Source organism: Oncorhynchus mykiss, chromosome 7 (assembly GCF_013265735.2).
Source record: "Oncorhynchus mykiss isolate Arlee chromosome 7, USDA_OmykA_1.1, whole genome shotgun sequence".
Classification (NCBI taxonomy): Eukaryota; Metazoa; Chordata; class Actinopteri; order Salmoniformes; family Salmonidae; genus Oncorhynchus; species Oncorhynchus mykiss.
The window spans coordinates 2,459,296-2,474,295 of NC_048571.1; the positions used below are offsets into that span (position 1 = coordinate 2,459,296).

At 47.1% G+C, this 15,000-nt stretch overlaps 1 protein-coding gene across 1 annotated transcript in view; it reads left to right on the top strand.

Annotated features, from left to right (window-relative positions):
- The window catches only part of LOC110512129 (ephrin type-A receptor 6-like), a 40,976-nt gene that overhangs the window by 8,424 nt on the left and 17,552 nt on the right, over positions 1-15,000 (top strand). The window contains exons 3-6 of the mRNA XM_036982084.1: positions 4,171-4,295; positions 5,058-5,220; positions 7,262-7,370; positions 13,469-13,662. Of these exons, the coding sequence (XP_036837979.1) occupies positions 4,171-4,295; positions 5,058-5,220; positions 7,262-7,370; positions 13,469-13,662 (591 nt within the window). The remainder of the gene's footprint in view (positions 1-4,170; positions 4,296-5,057; positions 5,221-7,261; positions 7,371-13,468; positions 13,663-15,000) is intronic.

Genomic DNA, 15,000 nt, shown 5'->3' on the forward strand with positions numbered 1-15,000 from the left:
ACTGAGACAACCAGGTGAGGGGAGTTCCTTACTGAGACAACCAGGTGAGGGGAGTTCCTTACTGAGACAACCAGGTGAGTGGAGTTCCTTACTGAGACAACCAGGTGAGGGGAGTTCCTTTCTGAGACAACCAGGTGAGGGTAGTTCCTTACTGAGACAACCAGATGAGGGGAGTTTCTTACTGAGACAACCAGGTGAGGGGAGTTCCTTACTGAGACAACCAGGTGAGGGGAGTTCCTTACTGAGACAACCAGATGAAGAGAGTTCCTTACTGAGACAACCACGTGAGGGGAGTTCCTTACTGAGACAACCAGGTGAGGGGAGTTCCTTACTGAGACAACCAGGTGAGTGGAGTTCCATACTGAGACAACCAGGTGAGGCGAGTTCCTTACTGAGACAACCAGGTGAGGGGAGTTCCTTACTGAGACAACCAGATGAAGAGAGTTCCTTACTGAGACAACCAGGTGAGGGGAGTTCCTTACTGAGACAACCAGGTGAGGGGAGTTCCTTACTGAGACAACCAGGTGAGTGGAGTTCCTTACTGAGACAACCAGGTGAGGGGAGTTCCTTACTGAGACAACGAGGTGAGGGGAGTTCCTTTCTGAGACAACCAGGTGAGGGTAGTTCCTTACTGAGACAACCAGATGAGGGGAGTTTCTTACTGAGACAACCAGGTGAGTGGAGTTCCTTACTGAGACAACCAGGTGAGGGGAGTTCCTTACTGAGACAACTAGGTGAGGGGAGTTCCTTGCTGAGACAACTAGGTGAGGGGAGCTCCTTACTGAGACAACCAGGTGAGGGGAGTTTCTTACTGAGACAACCAGGTGAGGGGAGTTCCTTACTGAGACAACCAGGTGAGGGGAGTTTCTTACTGAGACAACCAGGTGAGGGGAGTTCCTTGCTGAGACAACCAGGTGAGGGGAGATCCTTACGGAAACAACCAGGTGAAGGGAGATCCTGAGACACTGCACATGCTCAGTAGTAGAGCTACCTTCTATATGAGCGTTCTGCATTAGAGGACCGTACTTTACTCCTCCCCTCTTGTCTCATTCGTGAGTTGAACCCAAAAGGTCAAAAGACATAAAACCTCATTAATCCCAAATGACAGCCTATTGTCTACAGAGACTAGATGCCTATTGTCTACAGAGACTAGATGCCTATTGTCTACAGAGACTAGATTCCTATTGTCTACAGAGACTAGATTCCTATTGTCTACAGAGTGTAATAGACTAGATTCCTATTGTCTACAGAGTGTAATAGACTAGATGCCTATTGTCTACAGAGTGTAATAGACTAGATTCCTATTGTCTACAGAGTGTAATAGACTAGATGCCTATTGTCTACAGAGACTAGATTCCTATTGTCTACAGAGTGTAATAGACTAGATGCCTATTGTCTACAGAGACTAGATGCCTATTGTCTACAGAGACTAGATGCCTATTGTCTACAGAGACTAGATTCCTATTGTCTACAGAGACTAGATGCCTATTGTCTACAGAGACTAGATGCCTATTGTCTACAGAGACTAGATGCCTATTGTCTACAGAGACTAGATGCCTATTGTCTACAGAGACTAGATGCCTATTGTCTACAGAGACTAGATGCCTATTGTCTACAGAGACTAGATGCCTATTGTCTACAGAGACTAGATGCCTATTGTCTACAGAGACTAGATGCCTATTGTCTACAGAGACTAGATGCCTATTGTCTACAGAGACTAGATTCCTATTGTCTACAGAGTGTAATAGACTAGATTCCTATTGTCTACAGAGTGTAATAGACTAGATTCCTATTGTCTACAGAGTGTAATAGACCAGATTCCTATTGTCTACAGAGTGTAATAGACTAGATTCCTATTGTCTACAGAGTGTAATAGACTAGATTCCTATTGTCTACAGAGTGTAATAGACCAGATTCCTATTGTCTACAGAGTGTAATAGACTAGATTCCTATTGTCTACAGAGTGTAATAGACCAGATTCCTATTGTCTACAGAGTGTAATAGACTAGATTCCTATTGTCTACAGAGTGTAATAGACCAGATTCCTATTGTCTACAGAGTGTAATAGACTAGATTCCTATTGTCTACAGTGTAATAGACCAGATTCCTATTGTCCCTGGACAGGGTGAATTAGTCCCTGATCTGTCCCTCCCTCACTCCCTCCCTTCCCCAGATTTCCATGTCTTACTAACAGTAAGAGACACATTACTCTGACACACACACACACACACACACACATACACATTACGCTGACTGAGGATGTTATTACCCAGCAGGCAGCAGCACAGCTACCAGCCGGGGCCTGAGAGAATATTTACCTGGAGAAATTCAATCAGTGTGTGCCAAAACGACACACACACACACACACACACACATACAGACTCAATCAGTGTGTGCCCGCCCAGCGACATATTTAGAATCTGTTATTATGTCAGGATCTAGTCTGCCCAGTGTGAAGACAGTTAGTAGAGACTGGTCATCTACCATGATGATCCCCCCCTGACAGGACCATGCTGACCCCCGCCCCCCCCCCCCCACCCCCCACCCCACCCAGACACAGTACTGACAGGACCATGCTGACCCCCCCCCCCCCCCCCCACCCCGCCCAGACACAGTACTGACAGGACCATGCTGACCCCCCACCCAGACACAGTACTGACAGGACCATGCTGACCCCCCCCCCCCCCCCCCCCCCCCCAGACACAGTACTGACAGGACCATGCTGAACCCCCCCCCCCAGACACAGTACTGACAGGACTATGCTGACCCCCCCCCCCAGACAGGACCATGCTGACCCCCCCCCCCCCCCCCAGACACAGTACTGACAGGGACCATGCTTACCCCCCCCCCCCCAGACAGGACCATGCTGACCCCCCCCCCCCCCACCCAGACACAGTACTGACAGGACCAGATTGGTCCTTAGCCGGCTAAGGTCAGGAAGTCAGTTTTAGCTGGCTAAGGTCAGGAAGTCAGTTTTAGCTGGCTAAGGTCAGGAAGTCAGTTATAGCTGGCTAAGGTCAGGAAGTCAGTTATAGCTGGCTAAGGTCAGGAAGTCAGTTATAGCTGGCTAAGGTCAGGAAGTCGGTTTTATCTGGCTAAGGTCAGGAAGTCAGTTATAGCTGGCTAAGGTCAGGAAGTCGGTTTTAGCTGGCTAAGGTCAGGAAGTCGGTTATAGCTGGCTAAGGTCAGGAAGTCAGTTATAGCTGGCTAAGGTCAGGAAGTCAGTTATAGCTGGCTAAGGTCAGGAAGTCAGTTATAGCTGGCTAAGGTCAGGAAGTCGGTTTTAGCTGGCTAAGGTCAGGAAGTCGGTTTTAGCTGGCTAAGGTCAGGAAGTCGGTTTTAGCTGGCTACGGTCAGGAAGTCGGTTTTATCTGGCTACGGTCAGGAAGTCGGTTTTATCTGGCTAAGGTCAGGAAGTCAGTTATAGCTGGCTAAGGTCAGGAAGTCAGTTATAGCTGGCTAAGGTCAGGAAGTCAGTTATAGCTGGCTAAGGTCAGGAAGTCGGTTTTAGCTGGCTACGGTCAGGAAGTCGGTTTTATCTGGCTAAGGTCAGGAAGTCAGTTATAGCTGGCTAAGGTCAGGAAGTCAGTTATAGCTGGCTAAGGTCAGGAAGTCAGTTATAGCTGGCTAAGGTCAGGAAGTCAGTTATAGCTGGCTAAGGTCAGGAAGTCGGTTATAGCTGGCTAAGGTCAGGAAGTCAGTTATAGCTTGATAAGATGGTGTCTTATGGGGGGAGAATTATATAGACATTAACATGCGCAGTTTGAGCTATTCCAGGAAGTGATGTTGCAGACTAGCTCAGTGCTGCCCCCTCTCGTTGACTATCTCGACTTGAAGGCCAACCGGGGTACTGCAGGCTGCCGGTGCCAACTATATAATCCTCATAACTTCTTCTGTGAGCGATTTAAAAAATAACCGTTTCAAGGACATACATCTGGTGGAATAGAAGAAACGATTGGTACCAGGATTGTCTTTAAAAAACAACAACATTTGTACACAAATATTGACCACGAAGATCGACATTTTCTCATTTACTGGGGGGGGAGGGTATCCTGTATTCTGAATTGAGGGGCGGCAGTCGTTCTCCCCCTGGTCCCAAACCACTGATGAGTATTTGGGAGTATTTTAACACAGTGTATTTGACCCAGGCCTGTGAACGTGTCTCTGCAGGTCCTTCTCTGGTTGGCGTGGTGAGGAAGGACTGGGCGTCTGACAACAGTATCGCCCTCTCCTGGACGGAGGTGGAACAGCAGCCCAACGTCATACTGGACTATGAGATCAAGTACTACGATAAGGTACAGTCCTATAGACCACATTTATGGAACACTTTAGTTTTATAGAGCAATGCAAAAAGGGTTGTCGGTTCGATTCCCACACGGCTCACATACTAAAAATGTATACACTCACTGTATGCCAGCAGCGTACCACCCTGCATACCACTGCTGGCTTGCTAAGCAGGGTTGGTCCTGGTCGGTCCCTGGATGGGAGACCAGATGCTGCTGGAAGTGGTGTTGGAGGGCCAGTAGGAGGCACTCTTTCTTCTGGTCTAAAAAAATATCCCAATGCCCCAGGGCAGTGATTGGGGACACTGCCCTGTGTAGGGTTCCGTCTTTCGGATGGGACGTTAAACAGGTGTCCTGAATCTCTTAGGTCATTAAAGATCCCATGGCACTTATCGTAAGAGTAGGGGTGTTAACCCCAGGTGTCCTGGCTAAATTCCCAATCTGGCCCTCAAACTATCACGGTCACCTAATAATCCCCAGCTTCCAATTGGCTCATTCATCCCCCTGATCTCCCCTGTAACTATTCCCCAGGTCGTTGCTGTAAATGAGAACGTGTTCTCAGTCAACTTGACCCGTAAATAAGTCACATTGGATATAAAGGTCTCTGTTAACCAGCTCTCCTGTAGGGGGGCTACTGGATATTAAGGTCTCTGTTAACCAGCGCTCCTGGAGGGGGGCTACTGTTAACCAGCGCTCCTGGAGGGGGGCTACTGCATGCCTTATTTTGCTCCCACCCTGTTGTAAGTGAAGTCATTGTGGGCATGTCCTCACCAGGACCAGGAACAGTCGGGCTACTCATCGACCCGTACCAAGGCCCCGGGCGTCGTCGTGACCGGTCTCAAGCCCTCCACCGTGTACGTGTTCCACGTGCGCGCTCGCACCGCCGCAGGCTTCAGCGCTTACAGCAACACGGTTCACTTCTCCACCGGGGACGAGTGTGAGGACGCGCACGTGTGTGTGTGTGTTTCAGTGTGTGTGTGTGTTTCTCAGTGTGTGTGTGTGTGTGTGTGTGTGTGTTTCAGTGTGTGTAGTCCTAAGTTGTGTGCTTGTCTCAGTGTGTGTGTGTCTCAGTGTGTGTGTCTCAGTGTGTGTGTCTCAGTGTGTGTGTATCTCAGTGTGTGTATCTCAGTGTGTGTAGTACTAAGTTGTGTGCTTGGTTCAGTGTGAGTGTCTCAGTGTGTGTGTGTCTCAGTGTGTGTGTGTATCTCAGTGTGTGTGTGTGTGTGTGTATCTCAGTGTGTGTAGAACTAAGTTGTATGCTTGTCTCAGTGTGTGTGTCTCAGTGTGTGTGTGTCTCAGTGTGTGTGTGTCTCAGTGTGTGTGTCTCAGTGTGTGTGTGTGTATCTCAGTGTGTGTGTCTCAGTGTGTGTCTCAGTGTGTGTGTGTGTGTGTCTCAGTGTGTGTGTCTCAGTGTGTGTGTGTCTCAGTGTGTGTAGTACTAAGTTGTGTGCTTGTCTCAGTGTGTGTGTCTCAGTGTGTGTAGTACTAAGTTGTGTGTGTGTCTCAGTGTGTGTGTCTCAGTGTGTGTGTGTGTCTCAGTGTGTGTAGTACTAAGTTGTGTGTGTGTGTCTCAGTGTGTGCTTGTCTCAGTGTGTGTGCCTCAGTGTGTGTGTGCCTCAGTGTGTGTGTGTGTCTCAGTGGGTGTGTCTCAGTGTGTGTGTCTCAGTGTGTGTGTCTCAGTGTGTGTAGTCCTAAGTTGTGTGCTTGTCTCAGTGTGTGTGTCTCAGTGTGTGTGTCCCTCAGTGTGTGTAGTACTAAGTTGTGTGCTTGTCTCAGTGTGTGTGTCTCAGTGTGTGTGTGTGTCTCAGTGTGTGTGTGTCTCAGTGTGTGTGTCTCTCAGTGTGTGTTGTTCTAAGTTGTGTGCTTGTCTCAGTGTGTGTGTCTCAGTGTGTGTGTCTCAGTGTGTGTGTGTCTCAGTGTGTGTGTCTCAGTGTGTGTGTGTCTCAGTGTGTGTGTATCTCAGCGTGTGTAGTTCTAAGTTGTGTGCTTGTCTCAGTGTGTGTCTCTCAGTGTGTGTATCTCAGTGTGTGTGTCTCAGTGTGTGTGTCTCAGTGTGTGTGTCTCAGTGTGTGTATCTCAGTGTGTGTGTATCTCAGTGTGTGTGTATCTCAGTGTGTGTGTCTCAGTGTGTGTATCTCAGTGTGTGTGTCTCAGTGTGTGTATCTCAGTGTGTGTGTATCTCAGTGTGTGTGTGTCTCAGTGTGTGTATCTCAGTGTGTGTATCTCAGTGTGTGTGTATCTCAGTGTGTGTGTATCTCAGTGTGTGTGTCTCAGTGTGTGTATCTCAGTGTGTGTGTCTCAGTGTGTGTGTCTCTGTGTGTGTGTATCTCAGCGTGTGTAGTTCTAAGTTGTGTGTGTGTCTCAGTGTGTGCTTGTCTTAGTGTGTGTGTCTCAGTGTGTGTATCTCAGTGTGTGTGTCTCAGTGTGTGTATCTCAGTGTATGCTTGTCTCAGTGTATCTCAGTGTGTGTGTCTCAGTGTGTGTGTGTGTGTGTGTCTCTCAGTGTGTGTGTGTCTCAGTGTGTGTGTGTCTCAGTGTGTGTGTGTCTCAGTGTGTGTAGTACTAAGTTGTATGCTCTTCTCAGTGTGTGTGTCTGTCTCAGTGTGTGTGTCTCAGTGTGTGTAGTACTAAGTTGTATGCTCTTCTCAGTGTGTGTGTGTCTCAGTGTGTGTGTCTCAGTGTGTGTAGTACTAAGTTGTATGCTCTTCTCAGTGTGTGTGTGTCTCAGTGTGTGTGTCTCAGTGTGTGTAGTACTAAGTTGTGTGCTCTTCTCAGTGTGTGCTTGTCTCAGAGTATCTCAGTGTGTTTAGTACTAAGTTGTATGCTTGTCTCAGTGTATCTCAGTGTGTTTAGTACTAAGTTGTATGCTTGTCTCAGTGTGTGTGTGCCTCAGTGTGTGTGTGTCTCAGTGTGTGTGTGTCTCAGTGTGTGTAGTACTCAGTTGTGTGCTTGTCTCTCTCTGCTCTGGCCCGTAACAGACTCAGGCATGGCGGCTGACCAGGGGCAGGTGCTCGTGGTTGTCACGGCAGCCGTGGGTGGGTTCTCCCTGCTCATCATCCTCACCCTCTTCTTCCTCATCACCGGACGGTAAGGGACATCCCCACTCCTTAGTAGTACACAACATACTTCTGAAGTAATACTTATGCCCCCCTCTCTCTCAATTCAGTGTGCCCTTAGGTTGCCTTGACAACATACTTCTGAAGTAATACTTATGCCCCTCTCTCTCTCAATTCAATGTACCCTTAGGTTGCCTTGACAACATACTTCTGAAGTAATACTTAATGCCCCTCTCTCTCTCTCTCAATTCAATGTACCCTTAGGTTGCCTTGACAACATACTTCTGAAGTAATACTTAATGCCCCCCTCTCTCTCAATTCAATTCAATTCAAGGGGCTGTAACCTTTCTGGTGCAGACGTTCTGCTAGCGACCTCGACAACATCCGAGCACCAAATTCAAAATACAGAAATGGTCATAATAAACATTAATAAAAAAATACAAGTGTTATACATCGGCTTAAAGATTAACATCTCTTTAATCCAGACGCTTTGTCAGATTTCAAAACGGCTTTACGGCGAAAGCACACCATGTGATTATCTGAGGACAGCTCCCCGCTTACTAAAGCACACCATGTGATTATCTGAGGACAGCTCCCCGCTTACTAAAGCACACCATGTGATTATCTGAGGACAGCTCCCCGCTTACTAAAGCACACCATGTGATTATCTGAGGACAGCTCCCCGCTTACTAAAGCACACCATGTGATTATCTGAGGACAGCTCCCTGCTTTACTAAAGCACACCATGTGATTATCTGAGGACAGCTCCCCGCTTACTAAAGCACACCATGTGATTATCTGAGGACAGCTCCCTGCTTTACTAAAGCACACCATGTGATTATCTGAGGACAGCTCCCTGCTTACTAAAGCACACCATGTGATTATCTGAGGACAGCTCCCTGCTTACTAAAGCACACCATGTGATTATCTGAGGACAGCTCCCCGCTTACTAAAGCACACCATGTGATTATCTGAGGACAGCTCCCTGCTTTACTAAAGCACACCATGTGATTATCTGAGGACAGCTCCCCGCTTACTAAAGCACACCATGTGATTATCTGAGGACAGCTCCCTGCTTTACTAAAGCACACCATGTGATTATCTGAGGACAGCTCCCCGCTTACTAAAGCACACCATGTGATTATCTGAGGACAGCTCCCCGCTTACTAAAGCACACCATGTGATTATCTGAGGACAGCTCCCCGCTTACTAAAGCACACCATGTGATTATCTGAGGACAGCGCCCCGCTTACTAAAGCACACCATGTGATTATCTGAGGACAGCGCCCCGCTTACTAAAGCACACCATGTGATTATCTGAGGACAGCTCCCCGCTTACTAAAGCACACCATGTGCTTATCTGAGGACAGCGCCCCGCTTACTAAAGCACACCATGTGATTATCTGAGGACAGCTCCCCGCTTACTAAAGCACACCATGTGATTATCTGAGGACAGCTCCCCGCTTACTAAAGCACACCATGTGATTATCTGAGGACAGCTCCCTGCTTTACTAAAGCACACCATGTGATTATCTGAGGACAGCTCCCTGCTTTACTAAAGCACACCATGTGATTATCTGAGGACAGCTCCCTGCTTACTAAAGCACACCATGTGATTATCTGAGGACAGCTCCCTGCTTACTAAAGCACACCATGTGATTATCTGAGGACAGCTCCCCGCTTACTAAAGCACACCATGTGATTATCTGAGGACAGCTCCCTGCTTTACTAAAGCACACCATGTGATTATCTGAGGACAGCTCCCCGCTTACTAAAGCACACCATGTGATTATCTGAGGACAGCTCCCTGCTTACTAAAGCACACCATGTGATTATCTGAGGACAGCTCCCTGCTTACTAAAGCACACCATGTGATTATCTGAGGACAGCTCCCCGCTTACTAAAGCACACCATGTGATTATCTGAGGACAGCTCCCCGCTTACTAAAGCACACCATGTGATTATCTGAGGACAGCTCCCTGCTTTACTAAAGCACACCATGTGATTATCTGAGGACAGCTCCCCGCTTACTAAAGCACACCATGTGATTATCTGAGGACAGCTCCCTGCTTTACTAAAGCACACCATGTGATTATCTGAGGACAGCTCCCCGCTTACTAAAGCACACCATGTGATTATCTGAGGACAGCTCCCCGCTTACTAAAGCACACCATGTGATTATCTGAGGACAGCTCCCTGCTTTACTAAAGCACACCATGTGATTATCTGAGGACAGCTCCCTGCTTTACTAAAGCACACCATGTGATTATCTGAGGACAGCTCCCCGCTTTACTAAAGCAGACAAACATTTTTCAACCAAGTAAAGGAATTACAAAAGTTAGAAATAGCGATGAAATTATTCACTTACCTTTGATGATCTTCATATGGTTGCACTCACAAGAGTCCCAACTACACAATAAATGTTTGTTTTGTTCGATAAAGTCCCTCTTTATATCCCAAAAACTCTTGTTTTGTTTGTGTGTTTTGTTCAGTAATCCACTGGCTCCAAGGCGGTCAAAACATGCAGACAAATACATCCTAATATTACCAGTAAAGTTTGTCGAAAGATGTCAAACGATGTTTATAGTTAATCCTCACGTTGTCAATTACCTAAATAATCTATAATATTTCAACTGGACAACAGCGTATTCAATAGAAGGGAAACAACAAAGGGCCACGCACGCAAACCAGCTCTGCATTCTTCCTCAGTCCACTGACAAAAAGGGTCTCATTCTTCTTCATTTTTCAGAAAACGAGCCTTAAACCATGTCTAAAGATTGTTGACCTCTAGTGGAAGCCATAGGAACTGCAATCTGGGTCCTAACCCATTAGACACGGTACAGGCATTCAATTGAAAATACCCCACATCAAAGAAATCCCACTTCCTGGATGGATTTTCCTCAGGTTTTATTATTTTATTATATTATTTTAACAGTTTTGGAAACTTTAGAGTGTTTTCTATCCAAATCTACCAATTATATGCATATCCTAGCTTCTGGGCCTGAGTAACATGCAGTTTACTTTGGGCACGCTTCTCATCCAGACGTCGAAATACTGCCCCCTAACCAAGAGGCCATAAGAAGATTTATTGGCATGGTAAACATATGTTATTAACATTGCCAAAGCAAGTGAAATAGATAATATACAACATTTAAATAAACAATAAAAAATGAACAGTAAACATTACACTCACAGAAGTTCCAAAAGAATAAAGACATTTCATTATGTCTATATACAGTGTTGTAATGATGTGCAGATAGTTCAAGTACAAAAGGGAAAATAAATAAGCATAAATATGGGTTGTATTTATAATGGTGTTTGTTCTTCACTGGTTGTCCTTTTCTTGTGGCAACAGGTCACAAATCTTGCTGCTGTGATGGCACACTGTGGAATTTCACCCAGTAGATATGGGAGTTTATCAAAATCGGGTTTGTTTTCGAATTCTTTGTGTATCTGTGTAATCTGAGGGAAATATGTCTCTCTAATATGGTCATACATTGGGCAGGAGGTTAGGAAGTGCAGCTCAGTTTCCACCTCATTTTGTGGGCAGTGAGCACATAGCCTGTCTTCTCTTGAGAGCCATGTCTGCCTACGGCGGCCTTTCTCAATAGCAAGGCTATGCTCACTGAGTCTGTACATAGTCAAAGCTTTCCTTAAGTTTGGGTCAGTCACAGTGGACAGGTATTCTGCCACTGTGTACCCTCTGTGTAGGGCCAAATAGCATTCTAGTTTGCGCTGTTTTTTTGTTAATTCTTTCCAATGTGTCAAGTAATTATTTTTTTGTATTCTCGTGATTTGGTTGGTGTCTGATTGTGTTGCTGTCCTGGGGCTCTGTAGGGTGTGTTTGTGTATGTGAACAGAGCCCCAGGACTCACTCTCTCCCTCTCCCTCTCCATCTCTCTTCTCTCCCCTCTCTCTTCAACCATTCCTCTTTCTCTCCCTTTCCCTCCCTTTCCCACTTCCTCTCCTCTCTTCCCTCTCCTCCCCTCTCTCCCCCACCACTCATCTCTCTCTCCCTCCCCCTCCTCTCTCCCCTTTCTATTCTCTCTCTCTTTCTCTCCCCCTCTTCTCTCATTATTCCTGAGTGTGATTCAGTTCAAATCGGTTCAACCAGGCAGGTTTTAATGGACCCCCCCACATCCGCCAAGCTGTCCTTCTCATTTTCCCATTGGCTGGGACACTTTTATGCCTAATTACCCTGCATGCAATCCAGCTGCTGGCTGCTGGCTGTCTGGTTGTGTCCTCTCATTGGTTACTCCCCTGTCTGTCTGTAGCTACTACTGACTGACAGAGAGTGTATGAACTCTGACGGGAGGCTCAGATTGGGACTGGGCTACGACAGAGGATGAGTCCCAAATGGGACGCTGACGGGAGGCTCAGATTTGGACTGGGCTACGACAGAGGGTGAGTCCCAAATGGGACACTAACGGGAGGCTCAGATTGGGACTGGGCTACGACAGAGGGTGAGTCCCAAATGGGACGCTGACGGGAGGCTCAGATTTGGACTGGGCTACGACAGAGGATGAGTCCCAAATGGGACGCTGACGGGAGGCTCAGATTTGGACTGGGCTACGACAGAGGATGAGTCCCAAATGGGACACTGACGGGAGGCTCAGATTTGGACTGGGCTACGACAGAGGGTGAGTCCCAAATGGGACACTAACGGGAGGCTCAGATTGGGACTGGGCTACGACAGAGGGTGAGTCCCAAATGGGACACTGACAGGAGGCTCAGATTGGGACTGGGCTACGACAGAGGGTGAGTCCCAAATGGGACACCACTAGCGCACTACTTTTGGTTTCAGCCCGTATGCTGTGGTGGACAACTCCACTGTACTCCCTGCATCCTGGTCCACTTCCTGCCCGACGAGATGTTCTGTCATTGCATTGCATCAACCAATGGTTGCATGCCACATCATCAACTGTGCAGTCAGGCATCAGAGCAGTTAATCTGTCCAGGCTTTGTGAGATCTGACACGTGTCTGTAATGTAGCCAGACAGGAACCTCTACCTGTCTGTAATATAGTCAGACAGGAACCTCTACCTGACATGTGTCTATAATGCAGCCAGACAGGAACCTCTACCTGTCTGTAATATAGTCAGACAGGAACCTCTACCTGTCTGTAATATAGTCAGACAGGAACCTCTACCTGTCTGTAATGTAGCCAGACAGGAACCTCTACCTGTCTGTAATATAGTCAGACAGGAACCTCTACCTGACATGTGTCTGTAATGTAGCCAGACTGGAACCTCTACCTGTCTGTAATATAGTCAGACAGGAACCTCTACCTGACATGTGTCTATAATGTAGCCAGACAGGAACCTCTACCTGTCTGTAATGTAGCCAGATAGGAACCTCTACCTGACATGTGTCTGTAATGTAGCCAGACTGGAACCTCTACCTGTCTGTAATGTAGCCAGACAGGAACCTCTACCTGTCTGTAATATAGTCAGACAGGAACCTCTACCTGACATGTGTCTGTAATGTAGCCAGACAGGAACCTCTACCTGTCTGTAATATAGTCAGACAGGAACCTCTACCTGACATGTGTCTGTAATGTAGCCAGACTGGAACCTCTACCTGTCTGTAATATAGTCAGACAGGAACCTCTACCTGACATGTGTCTATAATGTAGCCAGACAGGAACCTCTACCTGTCTGTAATGTAGCCAGACAGGAACCTCTACCTGACATGTGTCTGTAATGTAGCCAGACAGGAACCTCTACCTGGCATGTGTCTGTAATGTAGCCAGACAGGAACCTCTACCTGTCTGTAATGTAGCCAGACAGGAACCTCTATCTGTCTGTAATGTAGTCAGACAGGAACCTCTACCTGACATGTGTCTGTAATGTAGCCAGACAGGAACCTCTACCTGTCTGTAATATAGTCAGACAGGAACCTCTACCTGACATGTGTCTGTAATGTAGCCAGACTGGAACCTCTACCTGACATGTGTCTGTAATGTAGTCAGACAGGAACCTCTACCTGACATGTGTCTGTAATGTAGCCAGACTGGAACCTCTACCTGACATGTGTCTGTAATGTAGCCAGACAGGAACCTCTACCTGTCTGTAATGTAGCCAGACAGGAACCTGACATCGTCCGCTGTGTGTCTCTCTCCTGGTCCAGGTGTCAGGTGTTCATCAAGGCTAAGATGCAGTCAGACGATAAGAGGAGGGCTCACTTTCAGAACGTGCTTCCTTTCCCTGGTATCAAGACGTATGTGGATCCTGACACATATGAAGACCCAACGCAGGCTGTCCACGAGTTCACCAAGGAGATAGATCCTTCTAGAATACGCATCGAGAGGGTGATAGGAGCAGGTACCGAGACACACACACACACACACACACACACACACACACACACACACACACACACACACACACACACACACACACACACACACAGACACACACACACACACACACACACACACAAATGCAAGCAGACATGCACACAGTAGTTATATAGGATGGTGTGTATAGACAGTAGTTGTATAGGATGATTTGTGTAGACTGTAGTTATATTAGATGGTGTGTATAGACAGTGGACAGCAGGTACCCTAGTGGTTAGAGCGTTGGGCCAGTAACCGAAAGGTTGCAAGATCGAATCCCGAGCTGACAAGGTAAAACATCTGTCGTTCTGCCCCTGAACAAGGCAGTTAACCCACTGTTCCTAGGCCAGTTAACCCACTGTTCCTAGACCAGTTAACCCACTGTTCCTAGACCAGTTAACCCACTGTTCCTAGACCAGTTAACCCACTGTTCCTAGACCAGTTAAACCCACTGTTCCTAGACCAGTTAACCCACTGTTCCTAGGCCAGTTAACCAACTGTTCCTAGGCCAGTTAACCCACTGTTCCTAGACCAGTTAACCCACTGTTCCTAGACCAGTTAACCCACTGTTCCTATGCTGTCATAGTAAATAAGAATTTGTTCTTAATTAACTAGTTAAATAAAAGGTCAAATACATTTAAAACTTAGCGTTTCCCCCAGCAGTGAGGGTCTACTCCAGCAGTAGAATGTTATTGAGGGTCTCCCTCAGCAGTAGAATGTTATTGAGGGTTTCCCTCAGCAGTAGAATGTTATTGAGGGTTTCCCCCAGCAGTAGAATGTTATTGAGGGTCTCCCCAGCAGTAGAATGTTATTGAGGGTTTCCTCCTGCAGTAGAATGTTATTGAGGGTCTCCCCCAGCAGTAGAATGTTACTGAGGGTTTCCCCCAGCAGTAGAATGTTATTGAGGGTCTACTCCAGCAGTAGAATGTTATTGAGGGTTTCCCCCAGCAGTATAATGTTATTGAGGGTTTCCCCCAGCAGTAGAATGTTATTGAGGGTTTCCTCCAGCAGTAGAATGTTATTGAGGGTTTCCCCCAGCAGTATAATGTTATTGAGGGTTTCCCCCAGCAGTAGAATGTTATTGAGGGTTTCCTCCAGCAGTAGAATGTTATTGAGGGTTTCCCCCAGCAGTAGAATGTTATTGAGGGTTTCCCCCAGCAGTAGAATGTTATTGAGGGTTTCCCCCAGCAGTAGAATATTATTGAGGGTTTCCCCCAGCAGTAGAATATTATTGAGGGTTTCCCCCAGCAGTAGAATGTTATTGCAGGTTTCTTCCTGCAGTAGAATGTTATTGAGGGTTTCTCCAGTCCCGATCCTGCTGTTT